The sequence below is a fragment of the Myotis myotis genome, unplaced genomic scaffold (genome assembly GCF_014108235.1).
Source record: "Myotis myotis isolate mMyoMyo1 unplaced genomic scaffold, mMyoMyo1.p scaffold_m19_p_2, whole genome shotgun sequence".
NCBI classification, from domain to species: Eukaryota; Metazoa; Chordata; class Mammalia; order Chiroptera; family Vespertilionidae; genus Myotis; species Myotis myotis.
Genome location: NW_023416324.1, coordinates 101,653,021 through 101,666,234, shown reverse-complemented (window position 1 = coordinate 101,666,234; position 13,214 = coordinate 101,653,021). Strand labels below are relative to the sequence as shown.

The following is a 13,214-nucleotide window of genomic DNA, read 5'->3' as shown; positions in this document are numbered from 1 at the left end:
TTAGACCAGGCGTCCTTCCAGACGACCTTCCAGACGAAGTGGGGCTGCGAGGGAAGCCTAGGTCCCGGGTGCCCGCCAGCGGCCGGAGGGAAGCCCAGGTCCCAGAGGGAAGCCGGTGCCGGCAGCTGGGGAAAGAAAGGCCTATTCTTGAACGAATTTCCTGCATTGGGCCTCTAGTGTATAATAGTGGAAAATGTGAAACTGCCAGCAGGACAGCAGTAAATGAATTATGAACACATGCCTGCAGGAAACACCATTTGGGGCAGGCTACATGCAGACACAAGTGCTGCAAGGCAGAGAAAGCAAGATGAGAACGGCTGAATGCACCAGGGACAGGGCAGCTGTGTGCACTTTATGTTCAGACCAAAGAGAAGATGGACACGCTCCAACCAGTCGGCGACTGTATGATTTGTTAGAGGGGCGGGACAAAAACTTTGGTTGGCACACTTTAATGTTTGAAAAAATTTTTTTGGTTAATCCTCACCCAAGGATATTTTTTCCATTGATTTTTTTTTTTTTTTCTTTTAGGGAGAGATGCGGGGAAAAGAGAAAGAGAAACCAACATGAGAGAGACACATGGATTGGTTACCTCCCACAGGCACCCCAACTGGGGTTGGGGATTGAACCTGTAACCCAAGTACATGCCCTTGACTGGGAATCAAACCCAAAACCCTTTGGTCCACGGGCCAATGCTCTAACCACAGAGCCACACTGGCCAGGGTCTATTATTTGAATGTTTTTATAAGCATGTGTCACTTTTGCAAAATGTCCCTCGCTCTCTCCCTGACCTATGCTGGGGAAGGCATGTCCATGGACAGGCCCACATGGTGTGGAGCTGAGACCTCCTGTCCAGAGCCATGTGATTGGACGGCGGACTCTGCAGCCCATGAGACCCTGAGCCAGAACCATCCAGCTAAGCTGTTCCTGGATTCCTGCCTTTCCAAAACTGTTTAAAGAATAACTGTTTGTCAGGTTAAGGTGCTAAGTGTTAGGATAACGTGTTACACAGCAATAGATGACGAATGTGGCATGTATGTGCATGTGTGAGAAAGACAGGGAGGGAGATTTTCTATGCACCTTCTCTTCATTCTCTAGACTCTGAACTTTCTGCAAGGTGCTTTCATTTGTGCCATTTGTGGTCAATTTGACCACAGACTCAGCAGTGGGGGCAGGTGAAAAGCAGGAGGTGGTTAAGGCAGGGCCCACGGCCACTGGCCTCACCCCTGGGCAGCGTGGTGTCTGCAGGGTGACTGGGTCCAGGGCAGGGAGAAACACTCACGTTTCAGAGACTCGGATGTAGTTGGGAGGACACGTGAAGAGCAGGCAGCGGAAGCCGCCCTCGATGTTGTGGCAGGTCTCGGCCTCAGAACAGTTGTGGGTGCCCAGTGCACACTCGTCCACATCTGAGGGGAGGAGAGGAGAGTTATGGGAGGAATTCCCCCACAGCTGGGGACCCTTGTCTGAATCACCCAAGCTGGAGACCTTGGGCCTCAGAGCAGCTCTTCCTGACTGCAAGACCACAGCTCACAGTTCCAGCCTGTGCCACTCACATCCCATCCAGTCCCCTCCATGCCCAGCAAGCAGCCAGAGGACCTGGCTTTAAAATGAAAAGTGTCTTTTGTCATGATTGCTGAGGGCTTCCCATGCTCCCAGTATAAACACTCTGGCCCGCCTATTGACACCAAGCCCTACGGTACAACCCCTCTCCTTCCACTCGGGCTATAGTTCTGCTAGACCCCTCTGAGATTCCCCAATACTCTGACCCTTGTCCCACCTCAGGGCTTTGCACATGCTGTTCCCACTACTGCAACACTTTCCCCACATCTTCCCGTGGTTGGTTCCTTCTCATCGTTCAAGTCTCAGCTCAGGGTCATACCCTAAGGATGTTCTCCCTGACTATCCTGCAGTGGCCCTCCTCCCCCACCACCCTCCATTTCAAGCCATTTTATTCTCCTTGTACTGCCTGTCCTGCTCTCAAACACACCTAGTTATTTTGTATGTCTGTTCAGTTTCCACCCTCCCTTTCCTCAGTGTGGGCTCCAGGAGGGCAGGGGGAGAGGGTCTTTCTCAGTCCTGTGGTGCCCCAGCCCAGCAGAGGGCCAGGCACAGAGCATGACTCTCCATGTATTGTTGGATGGAAGTTCAAGACTCATCACTTGTAAACAGACGCCGAATGCACAGACACAAATGTCCCATAAACTGCACAGACATGCTCATGCTTCCTGTGCATATGGTTGGGCATACACATGTGCTTAAGCACACCCACACAGATACACACACACACCTGAAACACACACACACATGAACACATGGGTAAATCTCTCTGAGGAACGTTCAGAGAAGCAAGCATGAGGTGTGTGTGTGTGTGTGTGTGTGTGCGTGTGTGTGTGTGTGTGTTCCACAGGCGACCCATGGATCAAGTAAATGGGTTCCAGAGACCTTCCTGTAAAGATCAGCAGCTCAGCTCAAAGAGCACAGCTTCAACAGGCCCAAGGCTGTGCCGGGTGGGGGCATTGGGGGCTGCCAGGCACTTCTCTGGAGGACTGCAGATTTGTTCTCCAGTCCTCCACACTGACCCCGTTTAGGGATTTCTCCTCACCCAATCTTCCTACCAGCCCATTGGGATAAGAGTCAATGGCCTACCAGAGGAGGAATTGGAAATCCGAGAGGGTATGACCTAGCTCAAGGTCACAAACAGTCAGCATGGCAGTGGGGGCTGAAGCCAGGTCCACTGAATGCCAAAATGTGGGCCCCAGTCATGATGCTAAGCTGACTCCTCACAATAGCAGCCACAGCATAAAAGCACTGACAGCAATAGCCAACTGGTACCCCAAGTTTACTCCAAGTCCTAATTTACTTGTTATCTCTCAGAACCTTTTAATTTATTATTATTAATTTACATCAACCTACAGTAAGGAATCCTTTTGCATTGGAACTAAGGGCACACATGTGAACTGAAACAATTATTTAATGAAAATAATGTATTATTTTCCATTCAATGCTCAAGGCATGCTACCCTTAGTCACTCCTCTATCCTCAGACCCCATGAGGCAGGTGTGGGGTCACCTCCCATGCACAGACGTGCCCAGGGTCATACAGCTGCGGCAGGGCAGGGCCATGGCTCGACTCCGGCCTGCTTCACTCTAGGCCAGTGATGGTGAACCTATGACACGCATGTCAGAGGTGACACACGAACTCATTTTTTTGGTTGATTTTTCTTTGTTAAATGGCATTTAAATATATAAAATAAATACCAAAAATATAAGTCTTTGTTTTACTATGGTTGCAAATATCAAGAAATTTATATATGTGACACAGCACCAGAGTTAAGTTAGGGTTTTTCAAAATGCTGACATGCCGAGCTCAAAAGGTTCGCCATCACTGCTTTAGGCCCTGCCTACCATGCTTCACAATGCAGACCAGCTCACACTATTCATCTCACCAAGCCCCACTTTCCTCCTCTGCCAACTATGTCACGATCCCAATCTGGGAGAAAACGTGGCAGGCGGCCAGAGCTGGTGGGGCCAGGATGGGTGTGGCTGCTGCCCTGATGGTTCAATAACTGAATGTACACGTAGGGATGGCCTCCTCCTTTCCTCATTCTATGCTGCTGGCCACCACAGAGGGAGCAGGAGGTGCTGACCCTGAAGCCGGGTGGGGTGGAGCAGGAACAGGGTGGGAGCAGCTTCTTACTGTCTGCCATGGCCCTATTGACAGATGTGTTCAGAAGGGACTTCCCCAGGACCCCAGGGTCCTTGCCCCTTGGTGCTGCCAGGCCCCTGGCATCTGTGGTGCTTTGACCCTGAAGCCTCTCCTGGAGAGCTGAAGCCAAAGGGAGAGCCAACAGGGCCGGACACCCAGGGGTGCCACTGTAGCCCCATCCAGGGTGCTGATGCCACAGCAGACATGCAGAAATGGGGGACAGAGTCAGTGGGGAGACTAACAGCATTGCTAAACGCTAGCTCATATTGAGGGGAATGCTGGTAAGAGCTTCACATGCACTAAGAAAGCAGGATTCCAGGTTATTTTCCCCCATGATTTTAGCTAATATTATATTCTGTATATACAGTGTGGGGAAAAAAGTAGGTCTACAGTTGTGAGTAAACAAAACAGAGTTTACTCTTGCATTATTATTAATTATTGTATTATTTTCCACACAAACAACTGTAAACCTACTTTTGCTCTACCCAGTATATATGTATCTACACTAATAAAAGAGAAACATGCAAATTGGTGTCACTCCGCTACCCTTCCCATTGGCTAATCAGGGCGATAAGCAAATTAACTGCCAGTCAAGATGGCGGCCTGCAGTCAGGCAGCTTGAAGCGAACATGAGGCTTGCTTGCTTCAGTGACGGAGGACTCCAACGTTCCCTGCCTGCCACTGCCAGCCTCTGAGCTTGCAGTTTGAAACATTGTTACAAATACAGAAGCTAAACAAAACCCCAGAAACCTGCTTTCAGCCAACCAGGATCTCAGAGCTGGAGTTGAAACAGTGTTTTGATTATAGAACCCAAACAAACCAGATACCTGCTTTCAGCAGCCGAGGTCTAAGAGATGGAGCCAAGCCTCAGAGCTAAAGCTGGCCCAGAATAAAAAAAACGAAAAAGAAAAAAAGGAGCAGTTGGGCGCTTCAGTCACCTGCCAGCCTGAAAATGGCCCTCAGCCCCTCACCCAGACTGGCCAGGCACCCCAGTGGGGACCCCCACCCTGAAGGGTGTGTGACCAGCTGCAAACAGCCATCAGCCCCTCACCCAGGCTGGCCAGGCACCCCAGTGGGGACCCCCACCCTGATCCAGGACACACTTCAGGGCAAACCAGCTGGCCCCCACCCGTGCACCAGGCCTTTATCCTATATAGTAAAAGGGTAATATGCCTCCCAGCACCGGGATCAGCAAAGCCGAGAGGACTTCCGGCACCGGGATCAGCATGACAAGGGGCAGCGCCCAAACCCCCTGATCGCCCTGCGGCTCTGTGTGTGACAGGGGGCAGGGCCACAACCTCCCTATCTGCCCTGCTCTGTTCGTGACAGGGGAAGGCGCCCCAACCCCCTGATCAGTCCTGCTCTGTGCCTGATAGTGGGGAGCTCCCCAACCCCCTGATCGCCCTGCGGCTCTGTGTGTGACAGGGTGCGGTGCCCCTACGCCCCCCCACAGGCCCTGCTCTGTGTGTGACGGGGTAGAGCCATAACCTCCCTATCGGCCCTGCCCTGAGTGTGACAGTGGCGGTGCCCCAACCCCCTGATCGGCCCTGCTCTGTGGGTGATAGAGGGCGGCGCCCCAACCGCCCCCCATGGGCCCTGCTCTGTGTGTGACGGGGTAGAGCCATAACCTCCCCATCAGCCCTGCCCTGAGTGTGACAGAGTGCAGTGCCCCAACCCCCTGATCCGTCCTGCTCTGTGTGTGACAGGGGTCGGTGCCCCAACTTCCCTATCGGCCCTACTCTGTGAGTGACAGGGGTGAGCTCCTCAACCCCCTGATCGGCCCTGCTCTGTGCATGACAGGGGGGAGCTCCCCAACCCCCTGATGGGCCCTGCTCTGTGCGTGACAGGGGGGAGCTCCCCAACCCCCTGATGGGCCCTGCTCTGTGCATGACAGGGTAAGGAGCCCCAACCCCCCTGATGGGCCCTGCTCTGTGCGTGACAGGGGGCAGCACCCCAACCCCAATTGCCCCTGCTCTGTGCATGACAGGGTGGCACCGCAACCTCCCCATCAACCCTGCCTTGAGTGTGACAGGGGGCGGTGCCCCACCCCCCAATTGGCCCTACCCTGAGCATGACTGAGGGTGGCATCGCAACCTCCCGATCCGCCCTGCTCTGTGCATGACAGGGGGCGGTGCCCCAACTCCCCAATCAGCCCTGCTCTGAGTCCGACCAGGGGCTGCACCTAGGCATTGGGCCTGCCCTCTGCCACCCGGGAGCAGGCCTAAGCCAGCAGGTCGTTATCTCCCGAGGGGTCCCAGACTGCGAGAGGGCACAGGCCGGCCTGAGGGACCCCCCTCCTCCCGCCCGAGTGCACAAATTTTTGTGCACCGGGCCTCTATATTGGCAGAAAGAGAGACTGGAAGGAAAAACATCCAAATATCAGCAATAGTTGCCTCTCAGCTCAGTCACATGGTGGAACATTCAATGAGCACCTATCATGTGCTAGGCACCACTCCACATGCTAGCAAATACGGTCAAGGCCCTTCCCTCAGCACATGTTCCAAGGGCGGGCCGAGTCTCATGACCTGACCTTTTTCTTTCCAGTTTCTTATTCTGGAGAAGGACAGGTGCTGACATGGGACACTGGCCAGCACACACTGCTCCAGGCCTTGTCCCACTGAAGCCCTAAGACTCAGTGCCTGGTCCAAGTCAGAACAGGACCAGGGAGCACAAAGGAGCATCTGCTCAGCTCGGAGGTCAGTGGCTTCAGACGGGCACCACAGGGACATGACCAGCATTTGAGCTCTGCCTTGTCCACCTGTGACACAGACCCTTCCAGCAAAATAGTTTGGACAGAAAATAAAAGTGGCATGTGTGGAGGACCTTTTGATGGTGGCTGATGATGCAGTTTGGACTACAGAGCAGACCTGCACCTCACCAGCTCTTTTGCATCTCAAAGAAGTGGGCCACTGGTTAGGTTGTGAGGGGACAAGAGGGCAAGACCAGCGCTGCAATCAGATGCGCCTATGGCCAGCACAGCCTGGGCCCAGTATGCCCTCTGGTATAGCACAGGCACCTTGGACGTCTGGGCAATCCTCTGACCCTGGCTAGCATGGGCCCAGGAGGAGGGGCCAGGGAGAGACAGTTTTGAATGTGACCAGGTTTTCAACCTGAAGTGCCATCAAGAGCAAAAGTCACTCGGTTCTGACAGCCTTCTTAGAAGTGACCACACTGTTCTTCCGTCAGGGATAGAGCCTCGATCTCAAGAATGAAGTCATATTCTGGGAACATAAAGTATTTCCCATACAGCTCAGTTTATGGTGGGTAAAATCCCTACCTTTTATGAAGTCTATACCAATTATTTTTTTTAAATTAAAAAGCAGAGTGGTTTGCAGCTATGGAGACCCAGGTCAGCTTCTGTGAGTGAGCCCAGCAGGCCTCCAAGTCCTAATTTACTTGTTATCTCTCAGAACCTTTTAATTTATTATTATTAATTTACATCAACCTACAGTAAGGAATCCTTTTGCATTGGAACTAAGGGCACACATGTGAACTGAAACAAGCCTTATGGGCACAGTGCACTCTGACCTACATCATGTCTATTTCACCCTACCTGATCCTATATCCTACTCTACATTAAACACACACACACACACACACACACACACACACACACACACGGTTGGCTGTGACCTATGAATTTGATCTCAGGATTCACTTATAGGCAGCAACAATTGGTCTAGCTCTGTACCCTTCCAAGCCTCAACCTTGACCCCTGGCCACCGAGAAGCACAAGGAGACCAAAGCTGCAACCAGGGGACTCGAGGCTCTCAGCTCCACCGCCTGGAAAGACTTGGTCATGCATGCCAGGAAGCACAGGTGGCCATGCTCTGAGGAGCTGAGTGGTTGGTTTTCCCAGGGGTTGCTAGTGCTGCTGCTATAACCTGCCCCAGGTGGATTCCAGACCATTCCACCTTGCGCTGGTCACTTGCCAGAATTTTATGGCCTCAGTATATTCCAATGGAACTAAAGATTATAGCTCTCCAGCTTAGAAGATCAAATGTCACAGGACCTGGTTCCCCCTCCAGGGAAGTAGTCCCTCAATTGCACATTGAACAGGTGACTGCCCAGATCCTCTCTGCATGTCTCCAGTGCCAGGGAGCCCACTTTCTCCTCTGTATCCCTTCCCAGCCCTGCACACCTCTGACTGGGGAGTCTTTTCAGTATGTGGTTCTGAGATAAGCCTCTCTGTGATCCCTTTGCCGACACTTGGGGAACCCACCTCACCCTCTGGGCCCAAAGACATGGCTGGCCTGGTCTCTGGATAGCATCTGGAACACTTGGGGACAGAGACTGGGACCCTTAAGGCTGTTCTTCTGCACACCTCTCCCTAGACAGGTCTCTTGTGTCTTTTAGAACCACCCACAGGATCTCTGCCCTGCTCCTAGAGCAAGGCACAGAGCTGATTCCAAGTCTGGAAAATTCTAAGCTGGGTCAAGAAGCAGAAAGACTGTCACCTTTCCCATCCCAGCCACAGATCACCAGAGGCACTGGCTATTCTGTACTTAAGCCCTTGGTGTCAGACTTCCAAGTGCACAGAATGCTGTTTGAGGCTTTCCAAGTCTGCTAGGGTCCTGGCTGAGGCTCTGGTGGGCAGGGACCCCTTGCTTACCCTTGCAGGACCTGCCGTTGGCCATCATGGTATAGCCCCACTCTGGGCATGCACACTGGTAGCTCCCTGGCACGTTGATACAGCGGAAGGCACAAAGGATGCCGGCACCCTGAGCACACTCGTCGATGTCTGCCAGAGAGAGGTTCACTCTGTGACACTGCCCAATGGCAGGGCCCAGCCACTCACAGCCATATGAGCTCAGGGGTCCATTTTACAGAGGAGGACAATAGGGCTCAGAGAGAGGAAGAGACTTGCCCAAGGCCACACAGCAAAAACAGGACTCCCATTCTAGTGCTTGTTCCCAGGGGCTGCTCCACCAATACTACCAGCTAAGGAACAATCAGGTACCAAACACAGGTCTGGATGCATTCAACTGAACCCTTCATCCCACTCAGGTCAGGAAAGGGGTGCCTCAGGGAAGGGGTGTTCAGGGAAGAGGTGCCTCTCAGGAAGGGGCCCTGGGCAGAGCTGAGGTACCTGTACAGGTGTGCCCATCCTCGGCCAACTGGTAACCTTGGCGACAGTAGCATTGGTAGGAGCCATAGATGTTGGCGCACTCCTGGCTGCAGCGCTGGGTCTCACACTCATTCACATCTGCAGGGAGACCAGCGGTGGTCACAGTGGAATCCCCTAACCCAGAGATGAAAACCAGACTCCAGGCTCACCTGGGGTGTCTCTTATGAGAACATTAGCTCCAGCCTCCCCTCGAACAAATGAGGAATCAGAGGCCCAGATAAGGACAAGTGGCACACCGGGGGCAGGCAGCTGAGGCAGGGGCAGGGCTGGACTTACTATGGAGTCCTGGCCTGGCCTGCTGCCTGGAAGAAGCAGCCACAGGTTGGACTTAGATCCCTGGTCAGGAACTAGATGCTTCCCTACTGAGGGTCCTCAGCACATGGCACACATGGCTCTCCAAGTGCCACCCAGGTGCTAACAAGGAACCCCGCAGGCCTCTAACATCAGCCACTGCATGGGGGAGGAGAGGCACAAGTGCTGGTGTGCAGGACAATGTGAGCGGAACAATGAGTGTGTGACTAAGTGAAGGGTCGCCTCCTGGCTTAGATGGAACATGGACTGGACTCTGGGCAAGATGGGTCTTTCATTCACCCAGCTAAGAACTCCTGGCACTGGGCATGTCACCATGAACAAGAGGGATAAAGTCCCACTGATGTGTGTTGCAGAGGAATGGAGGAGAGATGGAGCTAATTAAATGAGTCGGATAACCAGTGTGTCAAAAGGTAGCAAGTGCAATGGAGAAAGAGCAGAGAAGGAGGCAGGCACTGTGTCTGGGAGGGTTGCAATTTCGAAGCCATGTGTGCATCGAGGGAAGCATTCCAGGCAGAAGAAGGTACAAAAGCAATGACCCTGAGATGGCGCATGGCACTTGGCACATGCATGGTGCCCTCAAGGAACAGAGCGGAGGTGGGTGTGGTCAGAACAGAGTGATTGGAAGGAGTGGGAGGAGGGAAATCAGATTGGGCAGGGCCTCCCAGGCCACTGATTCCCATCTAGATCCTCAAGACCTCACAACACACAGAATGAATGAATGAATGAATGAATGATCTCTGCCAGGCTCTGAGCTTCCAGGCCCAGAGGCCACACTGGTTTCATCTCTGTAGAGCCTAACCTGGGCAGATCAGCCAGTAGAGCAGTAGACAAAGGGCATTAGGCAGGGATGGGGTGTGTGAAGGCTTAAGGGCCAGAAAGTGAATGAATGACCACAGCAATGCCTCGGAGGAAGAGGCCGCATCCCTACAACACTGTGCTGCCAGCCAGGCACAAGGAGGTGCTCACATGTGATTATAATACAAATGAATGAATGAGTGAGAATAAGGTCAGGTTTCGCAGCACATTCAAATGCTGTCTGATGCAGCTGGGCCTGGTCACACTCCTCTGTCCTGGCCAGGTCCTGACCCATGGCAGGGCCAGCTCCTTTGCCAGGCCCAGTGGTCAGCTTCCCCAAGGGTCTCAGAAGACCCTCTTTCCCAGGAGGAGAGTGAGGAGGGCCGGGGAAGAGGGCCGGGTCCAGTACCTTTGCAGTGCTTGCCATCAGCAGCCAGCTGGAAGCCGGAGGCGCAGGAACAGCGGTAGGAGCCAAGCGTGTTCTCGCATGTGTGCTGGCACAGGCGGCCAGGGGAGGTCCAGCATTCATTCACATCTGTGGGCAGGCCACGAAGGCGGGTGGGCAACTCCTAGAAGTTGGCTCCCTCCACCCCCAGTATAAGAGGGGGCTGGAAGAGGGATCCAGGGACCCAGAAGAGATAGGGAGAGAGCCAGACAGAGAGTGGGGAGCAAAAAGACTGAGGACAGGGGAGAAAGGCAGTGAGAGTGTTGGAGGGAGACTGGAGGCAGACAGAGGGACAGATAGACACAGCAAGGGGCAAGAGAAGAGGGCAATGGGGATGAGGCTGAGAAGAGCAGAGGGAGCAGAGCCATAGCTAGACAAGAGGCAGGAGAGCAGTCAAGCCCAGAGAGGGCAGGGTGAGGTAGGGGCTTGCAGAAAGGAGGCGGCGGCCAGAAGGCTGGCCTGGGGCAGGTGGGCACCGCTCAAGGGAGCTGGATAAGGGTCTTGGCAACCAGCTTCCACCTACCTACACAGGCCCGACCAAAGGCATCCTGCTGAAAGCCGGCTTTGCAGTCGCAGCGGTAGGAGCCAGGGAGGTTGTGGCACACCTGGCCCTCCTTGCAGTGGTGCATGCCCGCCTCACACTCATTCACATCTGCCAGGGGAAGGTAAGAAAGACACCCTGAGGCCCAAGCTCGCCCCCTACAGGGAACTCCCACAGGCCAGGAACTCAGGAAGGCCAAGGCTGGCTGGGGGTATGGGGGCAGAGAGCTGTCTGGCCTTACCCACACATTTGGTTCCATCCTGGCTGGCTTGGTAGCCACGTCTGCAGAGCAGTGGGTTCCTCTGGCATGTGTAGGATCCCACCGTGTTAATGCAGCTGAAGCCAGGACGGCATGGCTCAGACAGTGATGTACACTCGTTGATGTCTGCAGAGGTGGGTGTGGATGACAGGGAGCCTGCACAGCCCCTCCCCAGCCCCAGCATCTGGGTCCAGGGCTACACTGGGAGGAGGCCGGTCCTAGGCTCCAGATCAGCCCAGGTTAGGACTATGGGGTCAGATTGTTCCATAGCACAGAAGGCTCCAATTTTCAGAACCCACGGACCTGCCAGTTGCTTTCTAATGGAGCAGCTAAAGCCAGGGAGTGGGGGGAATCAAGGCTGACTTTTAGGGTAACTGTGGCAAGTCATACCCACCTCTGGCCTCTCCACACCTGCCAGCTTGTCAAATTCACCCTCTACTGCTATTGCACACTGTACCCAGCCCACTGGCCTCCTTCTCGTCCCACCAGGCCTGGGCACAGCACCACGCAGGGCCTTTGCATATTCTGTCACCCCTCCTCTGGCACACACTACCCCCTACTATTTTCATGGTTGGCTCCCTTATTTCCTCAGGCCCTGCCCCGATGTCACCTCCTCAGGGATGCCCTACCTGACCATTGTATCCCTACTTGTTTTATTACTGAGAAAAGCACCCCTGAATAGCTGCCACTTGTATAAATGTGTTTGCTTATTTAATCTCTCCCCTCTAAGATGTCTTGTTCCACCCAGACATCTAGCAGTGGTGAAGGAAATGTCAGAGTGAATCGCTAAGGAATGCTTCCAGTCGGGCAGACCCTGCCCCACCTTGCCCGGACCCTGGCTGGGTGTACCAGGGCAAACCACAGCAACCTTCTCATGTCCATAGCTTGTAGTGTCCTGAGGGGTTTCCCATGTCCTGTGACAATGTTGAGACACAGTTGTTAAGGGGGTGCCTCAGGAAGTGCTCCACATCCCAGACTGGCTAGTGGGATCCCCGAAGAGTCTTAAGGAAGCTTTCAGATAAAGTGTCCACTCTGTAAAATGGGGACACACATCCCACAAGCTGTTGAGAGGGCATGTGACAGAGCTGTATTCTAACAGATCCATTTCTGTCTGCACCAGTGGCTGGCCCACACAGGGCCTGCCTCTCCACCTCCCTCTGTCTTTCATCCCTCCCTAGGTGAGCGTGGCCTTGATGGTGCGGTCCTCTGGGATACTGGTGCTCCGCCTCCAGGTCTCATGGTCAGCAGCCTTGGGTGGATGGAGCCTCCTGGCTGCAGACCACGGGCTCTTTGATAGCCGTGGAAGAGAGATGGGAAGAGCGTGAGACCTCATCAGATCCACATGGGGACAACAAGGCCAGTATCTGTCAAACTGCAGGTCTCAACCCATGAGTACACATGCAATCGGCCTCCAGGTCCCATAGCTGTTCCACATGCGGTAATGTTTTGTGAGGTTTGTGTTCCAGTTGTGTGTGTGTGTGTGTGTGTGTGTGTGTGTGTGTGTGTGTGCGCGCGCGCGCGCGCACCATGTCAAGATATAAAATGTATCCTTCCTATTAACTGGGTTGAAAGAAACTGGGTACACATTCATCCAGTCCAACCCCACAGATGGGTAAACTGAGGACAAGAGAAGTAACTCAGCCAAGGTTCAACAGCTCAGGAAAAGAGCTTCTGATCTGCAGGTGACACCTGGGGCTGGGCGAGAGTAAGAGCAGCAAGCCAGATCTCTGATCTCTGAACCCTCAGAGTCTCTGGTCCACGGCCCTTTGGAAAGACACCCGGGACAGGGCACTCTCCACCCCACTCACCCACACAGTTGCCCTCAGGGTCCTGGAGAAAGCCCTCCATACAGCGCCGCGCCTGGCAGTAGAAGGAACCCTTGGTGTTCTGGCACGTGAAGCCCGCCTGGCAGTTGTGCGTGCCCAGCTCACACTCGTCCACATCTGGCACAGAGGCAGGGAGTCAGGGGCTGGCAGGCTGGTGGGCCCTTGCCCGCATATCCAACCATGAACTTGATGGTTACTAAGGTATT

At 53.9% G+C, this 13,214-nt stretch overlaps 1 protein-coding gene across 6 annotated transcripts in view; it reads right to left on the bottom strand.

Moving 5' to 3' along the window:
• Nucleotides 1-13,214, bottom strand: part of FBLN2 (fibulin 2) — a 109,125-nt gene that overhangs the window by 1,820 nt on the left and 94,091 nt on the right. For 4 of the 6 annotated variants that reach the window (XM_036349650.1, XM_036349647.1, XM_036349648.1 and 1 more), the window contains 7 exons: nt 12,991-13,125; nt 11,165-11,308; nt 10,906-11,034; nt 10,347-10,472; nt 8,792-8,908; nt 8,315-8,443; nt 1,280-1,403 (listed from right to left, as the gene is read on the bottom strand). In XM_036349650.1, the coding sequence (XP_036205543.1) occupies nt 1,280-1,403; nt 8,315-8,443; nt 8,792-8,908; nt 10,347-10,472; nt 10,906-11,034; nt 11,165-11,308; nt 12,991-13,125 (904 nt within the window). The remainder of the gene's footprint in view (nt 1-1,279; nt 1,404-8,314; nt 8,444-8,791; nt 8,909-10,346; nt 10,473-10,905; nt 11,035-11,164; nt 11,309-12,990; nt 13,126-13,214) is intronic. The other 2 variants (XM_036349651.1, XM_036349653.1) reach the window with 2 other exon arrangements.